The 7,302-nt window shown below is 34.0% G+C and overlaps 1 protein-coding gene across 1 annotated transcript; it reads right to left on the minus strand.

Moving 5' to 3' along the window:
• Nucleotides 1-1,363: 1,363 nt before the first annotated feature.
• LOC114186942 (disease resistance protein RPM1-like) lies at nucleotides 1,364-5,145 on the minus strand. The gene is made up of 2 exons (XM_028075023.2): nucleotides 2,267-5,145; nucleotides 1,364-1,762 (listed from the first exon to the last, which is right to left on the minus strand). Exon 1 carries the CDS (start codon nucleotides 5,057-5,059, stop codon nucleotides 2,270-2,272), a length of 2,790 nt encoding a protein of 929 aa, XP_027930824.2. The 5' UTR covers nucleotides 5,060-5,145; the 3' UTR covers nucleotides 1,364-1,762; nucleotides 2,267-2,269.
• Between the last annotated feature and the right edge of the window lie 2,157 nt (nucleotides 5,146-7,302).

Genomic DNA, 7,302 nt, shown 5'->3' on the forward strand with positions numbered 1-7,302 from the left:
GTTAATCTTGTGTGACAGCAACTCAACCATAGAATTATCCAAAAATCCTGTTTTTCATGGAAAAAACAAACATATTGATATAAGGTTCTATTTTTTAAGAGACTTGGTGAAAGATGGAGTTGTCAAATTGAGTTACTACAAGTCAGAAGTTCAAGTTGCAGACATTATGACTAAGCCCCTCAAGCTGGATCAATTTGAAAGGCTTCGATGTATGCTAGATGTATGCTAGGCATGACTGAAGCTTCAAATATAAACTATATATCATAACGTAACGTGTTTAGTTTAAAAGAGGAAATGTTGGTTAGTTTAGAAGATATTTTGTTTTATACAGTTACTGTTTTGTTTATGTGATCAAATAAATTTATTTAATGTGATATTTATTAGGGATAGTCGTTTGAAGTCTAAGTCAGTACTCACCCATTGATTTAGCATGAAATTGTGGGAGTGGAGTTAAAATCTGTAAGTGCTGTGTATGGCTTTAAAAGTCGATCTTTCCGTTAATAAAAGATGACTTCACAGTACATACAAATATATTTCTCTATTCTGCTGTGTTTAACATCCTTGTAAACAAAAAGATTTATTATTAAGGACCACGATATTTTGAAAAACTTTTCTTTTTACAAAATTTCAAAAAATTTGTTTTTCAACATACCAAATCTTTTTCTTCTCGAAGTCACATCAAATATTTCTTTGTTGTTACATGTGAATTGTTAAAAGATGGTCGACAAAATTTTGATAAAAAATAATTTTCCCATTATTAAATAGATTTTTCTTGTTGAAGGATAGTGGTCGACTTGTTGACTTAAGAGTTCTTTAAAGAATAAAAAATCATCAAGAAACAACTCTTTGAACCAAACATTAATAATACACTAATACATAAAAAATATGATACCATATTGTTATGACAATACAAGCTATTAAAAGTATATACAAAAATTAAATCAAATATAGTGTATTATTTAAGTGAATGTTTCAATATTTATTACGCTTATATTTAAAATAAAAAGAAACTAATAAATTTTTTTGGTTTTTCTATTTTTTTAAGAAAAATAGAATAATATTGAATTAAATTTATTGATTTGTTATAAAGTAATATTTTATCGATTATTTAATTTATTTTTATTTAATGGATACGCTGAATATTAATACGAGATGCAATTAATTAGTAATGATAGTTGCAAAAAGAAAAAAATTTATTTCAATGACATTCCAAATATAAACTGAAGTTTCAGCTACCCACTTACAAAATTTTAAACTAACAACATGGATTAACAAAACTAAGCTTAAATCATACTTGAAGACTACAAAACTAAAGGAATTTATTAACTAAGACTACACATCACAACTGTTGGGAATATAGCAATTAGAAAAATCCATTTCCTTTATTTATCCAAAACGCAATGTGCATAGCATACATTTTGTGCGCAATCATTAACTTGCTACCGCGCACATGCCAAATGTCAACAAAAAAACCTGAAATATTGCATGGTGCCGGAGAATATTCTACAGTTCAAGCTGTATACAGAGGTGATCAAATAATAAATGATGAGACATTACAACATAACAACTTACAAGTAAGCCAAAAAATGGAGGCAGGACGCATATGTAACTTGTAAGAATTGACTTGCCATTTTACCAAGCCGTTGTGCTAGCACGTAATGAGAATGATATATAGGGTCTCATTCTTCAAAACTCAGATAAACAACAACTCCTCTCTCTCTCTCTCTCTGTTCGTAAGTTGTTAACAATTTTGAATATCTTCCTGCATGATTATATATATAAAGAAAGAAAGAAAAAGACACAGTGAGGACAAGGTTTTCATTACAATTTCAGGGGATTATAAGATTCATCACATGAAGTTAGACAAATGGAAACAAGTTAATAGATAGAATAGAAGAACTATCTGCAAAGTGCTTTTCTGACGAAATCATATTAGTAAGATCAATCAAGATTGACCAATTATTTCTTTATTGCTTCAATGAAACATACCAATATTTATGTTATTTTTCCAAAATCATGTGAGAGGTATCTTTCTAATTTCTAGTTTTATAATGATGAGTGTCTGAAATCAGTAATATTAGAAACAGCTGCTTAAATTTTCACTTGGAGCTTTCCCAAACATTTCGGATAGCAGAAAATAGAAATAAAAAGGTAAAATGAACCACTTTAGAGATTAGAAAACTGTTGCATCTTGAATTTTATGGAAAGGAATTAGTCCATATATATTCTTGTGCAAAGCTATAAATAGGACGAAGAGAAAGCACACCTTTTATTTCCCATGTTTCTTCCATGTAGCGGATAGTCTAGGTCTGGTCTTATATTGTACGACGCAGTGCTGTTGTTCTGCAATGGGAACAATCTTCTTCTTAAATTCAGTTGGCATAGACGTGAGTTCGACAAGTTTCAGATTCCCCAAGTGTTGAATGCCATCAGGTACTGTTTTGAGTTTAAGGAGGCCTTTTAACCTCATGTGTTCCAAAGAATGCAGTGCTCCTCTATCAATAAGGATGGAATTCAGGTTACTCAAATAATTGAGATGCAGTTTTTTTAGTTTCTGAAACCCTCCACATTGAAAATGCAGAGTTTCACCTTCTAAAGCGAACCATAAGTGGAGGACCAACAAGCTAGGCATATCTTTTAGTGATTGCAACTCATCATTAGCTAAGCCAGTGCGCCACAAGCTCAATTTCACAAGCTTTTGGAGTTGGGGAATCCAATCTGGTAATCCTTTTAACTTCATGTCGAGGAAAAGCTTCCTAAGTCTAGCCAAAGGTGATGTAATGTTCAAATCAATCACTTCGCTGATATAATAATCTACTGCAATATGTAGTTCCTCCAACTGTTGCATCTCATTTATTGCAGAACACAGACTCTTCACGAGATTTGTATCTGAAACAAGCACCCTCAGAACCCTTAACTGCTTTAGCTTCGCTACCTCTCCAATGTCATCTGCATGATAACATCTAGACACTGGAGGTATCGTTTGTAGGGATGTCATGCCTCCAATATACCTCCATTCAATTTTAGATACTTTGTCAGCCAGAAAATGACGTAACTTACTGAGTTTGTAAAAGTCCCTTGGAATATAATGCACATCTGTCTTCCGTATATCCAAGGTCTCCAAGTTCTGGAGTTTACCAATGGATTTTGGAAGAATTTCTAACCCCGTCCCCCTGAAGCTTAGATACCTCAAGTGGATTAAATGCCCCAAATTTTCAGGAACACAAGGTAAAGAAGCACCTTCAAAGTCAAGTACCTTCAATGACGTGTAATTTTCAAGGATTTTCCATACCAAGTCCTCACTCAATAATAACGTGTAATCTCCAAGGAATTCCAATACGAAGTTCTCAGTCAATTTCCTACTCCTTCCTTCATTGATAGCAATTGATTGAATGAGTGAGCTTTCAACACTTCCAATTAAATCATCCTTTGCAATAATTATCAGACGTCGAACAATCCCACTTGACACACATTCATCATTTCTACCAATATACCCACAAAACCCACTATCCTTCGCTTTTCTGAGGATCATGTCATGTATTAAGTCATGTACACGACATCTTTTAACTTTCCCATCAATGCTAGATGAAGATACTTGCACCAAATTTCTACGGATCAACCCTAATAAATCTTCTTCTGCAACTTCTTCTAATGTTTTTCCGGTTTTATGTCTGACAAATCCTTCAGCCACCCACTGCCTAATCACCCTATCTGATTCAATTTCGCAGTCTTCCGGATACATTCCGAAATACAATAAACAGGATTTGAGATTTATGGGTAAATCATGATAACTTAAGCCTAATATTTTTGTTATAATGTTCAATTCTGAATTCCCCTCCAAACTTAGATTTTGATTAACCAGTTTCCATTCATGTGGGTTTTCATCTTTCTGGGCCAAGACTCCACCAATGGCCACAATTGCTAGAGGTAAACCTTTACACTTCCTAACAATTTCAAGAGATGTGTCTTTGAGTTCTTCTGGACAGCCTCCAGAAGAACCATACATAAATGCCTTCCTACAGAACAATCTGAAAGATTCATCTTCACTCAAAGGTTTTTCTAGCTTATGCACTTCAACAAAAGAAGATTTCTTACAGAAGACCGCAACCTCCTCGTGCCTTGTTGTGATTATTATTCTACTTTTATTGTTATCATCAATTAGAGCAGATTCAATGTCATTCCAAAAATTTTCATTCCATAGGTCATCAAACAAGACAACATACCTCTTCTTGTGCAAAAGATCTTTTACTTCCTCTATCAAAGAAGCTTGGCCCATCTCAGAAACATTCCGTCGAGGATCTTCCTTACTTGCCTTGCAAAGTTGGTGAATCATATCCCTCAACAGTTTTTCTACATTGTAGGATTGAGAGACTCTGATTGATGCATGGCAGTCGAAGTCGTTACGGACCTTGTCAAAAACTAGCTTGGCAAGAGTGGTTTTTCCAACTCCTGGAATGCCTACAACAAAAATCACAGTGCGCCCATTTCGTCCCTTTGTCAACCAATTTGTCAATATAGTTCTTGGACCATCAAGCCCCACAACCTCATCTTCCTTAACATGAAGAGCATCCTTTCGCAGTTTCTGCCAATTGCCGTTTTGGTTTCTTTCAGAATTGCTTGGACTTTTTTTTGAAGGAAAATGGGTTTCAAAACCATCTTTTGCAGCACTAGCAAGTGATTTGACATCTCGAATCTTGTGTGCTATTTGAAGGCGAGAGATTTGAGTTTTGATGAACTCAACAGCCTCACAGAGTAAAGCTGCACATCGAGGATCTTCTTGAGGTTGGTTTTCGCCACATATCACATAGTCATCGATGACATCTTCCATGCGGAAGGTTGCTTCTCTCATCTTCATCAACCTTGTACTCATTCTATCACGCCTATTGCTATCTTCTTCAGCTTCAACCACTTCTTCTGTCTCATTGATGAAATACCGAAAGGTTTCAAGTGCATCTGTAAGGTCGTCAACTTCTTTTGGGAGATCTCTTATCATATTGACAGCTTCCAAAAGTTTTGGAAACACATACTTACGAGCCAAGGACAAAGCAGTTTCTGCCATTTTAGTATCTCTCTTGCTCTGTGGAGGTGGTGAGTGCAAAACTTTATGTTCTTGAACCTCAAATACAGGGAATAAATCTAGGTAGAATAGTCATCGCTAATTTGTCTTGGTTATCGGGTTCTGTCTAGTATATCCTCTTTATTTTTATCGTTTAGGTACCGTATTTCGTGTTCACACAAATTTAGTGCATTGTCTATGTGGAGAAGAAGACTTTGACCTTTTTAAAGTCTTTCTTAAATGTTTTGCCAGCATGTTGTGGTTTTTTTTATTTCCTTTTTATTTTGTCGTACAACATCTAGTATTGAAAATGTGATTAAACAATGTTAGTTGTATGTATCAATGCTACTTGTACAAAGAAAAAAATAATAGAAAACTTATTCAAATTGTTTGTTTTAATATCAGTTTGTTTATTCATTTGACTTTACAAGCTAATACTTCTGTAAACCACTATTCTCCTTCAACAGTCTTGTTCTGGTGCAGATGTAAAATATCCATAGATCGAAAACAATAAAAAAGAAGTATTTTAACTTTAGCTATTTCCATCCTTGATCATGAAAGTAGCACTCTTATTTATAAGGTTTAAAATTGGTTACAACTGCTACAAATATATAGATACCCAATAATATTTCTAAAAAATAATCTAACAAATAACAAGAGAAACACTTCTTCGAAAAATACTTATAAAATCTTCTTAAATAACAACTAAGATATCTCATTTACATAATCTAAGATTCTTCCGGCGTCAATCTTGGAGTGACCTCACCAATTCTGTTAACAACTTCAGTTCATCATTATTATGGCATTGGCTTTCTAGTGACGCAACTCTACATCTCTATATATCACTAATCTCGTGTCAACTTTATGACGACGCAACTCTACATATATGCATATCACAAATCTTGTGTCGGCTTTCTGGCAATGCAACTCTACATATTTGCATATCTGCACATCACCAATCTTGCGTCGGCTTTCTGGTGGTGCAACTCTACATATCTGCATATTTGCACATCACCAATCTTGTGTCAACTTTTTGGCGATGCAACTCTACATATCTACATATCTGCACATCACCAATCTAGCGTCAGCTTTCTAGCGACGCAACTCTACATCTCTGCATATCACCAAGCGACGCAACTCTACATATCTGCACATCACCAATCTAGCGTCAGCTTTCTAGCGACGCAACTCTACATCTCTGCATATCACCAAACGACGCAACTCTACATCTCTGCATATCACCAATCTCGCGTCAGCAATGTATCAACGTGATGTTTCTAGACAGGTACAAGTGTGTATGTGGGCCTTCAATGATAAATGTATGTAGTGGCACCAGAACCATACGAAAAATAACCCCTAAACTGTAGACAATCCTAATCCAGATGTTTGAAAATTAAAAACTAGTCCGTGTAGAGGTGTCTTGAAATACACGGCAGAAACAATTTTTTTAACAAAACGTACCAATCTTCTGGTCGAGCTCGATGAGACTAAGAAAGCCTTGAACACTGGTGAATCACATGTTATTTATTCTTACATGGACTAAATATATTTTAAGAGACAATTTTTTTATTGAGGTGGAGATATCTTAAATCCACTTGGATCTACTCTTTAATTTTTCCTTCAAGGTATCAATCCTCTTCACGTTTTCTTATCGATGTATTCTTTTCTGACGAGAGTCTGTCCTCGGCACAACTTTTATAAACTTGGCATGAAGGTGTCCATTTCAATCTAGGCTTAAAGCATCTTAAGAGAGACCTAATTATCAAAAGGGAAATATGTATTAAATAAATTACAGTTAAGTACTGGTTATAAAAACATATGATAGTTAATATATTATTTTATATTCCTAAAATAATTTTTTATATATACATATTTATTGAAAAAGAAACACTTAAATTAATTATACGAAAACAACATATAACTAGTCAAATTCTTATGTTTCAAAAAAAAAAAAAATTACACGAGAAACAACAAGCAAAATGAAAATATTATATTGTGAAATTAATAATTTACTATCACACGGATCAATAAAGAGTTACCTCCTTTTTCGTAAATGGAATTGTGAGAATTTAATAGAAGAAACAACCATGAGTTTTGTTTCTTCGTTTTTTCAAAAACGGAACACAATTAGAAATGTAAGAAAAAATCTGTGGGATAAGAAATGAATATTGAAAATAGATATATGTGGATAACTGGTGCGGGTATTTTTTATAATTGCATGTTAACGGGCAGGTACGGGTATCATA

The sequence above is a fragment of the Vigna unguiculata genome, chromosome 6 (genome assembly GCF_037176805.1).
Source record: "Vigna unguiculata cultivar grain cowpea cultivar isolate G323 ecotype 2 chromosome 6, ASM3717680v1, whole genome shotgun sequence".
In the NCBI taxonomy this organism is placed as follows: Eukaryota; Viridiplantae; Streptophyta; class Magnoliopsida; order Fabales; family Fabaceae; genus Vigna; species Vigna unguiculata.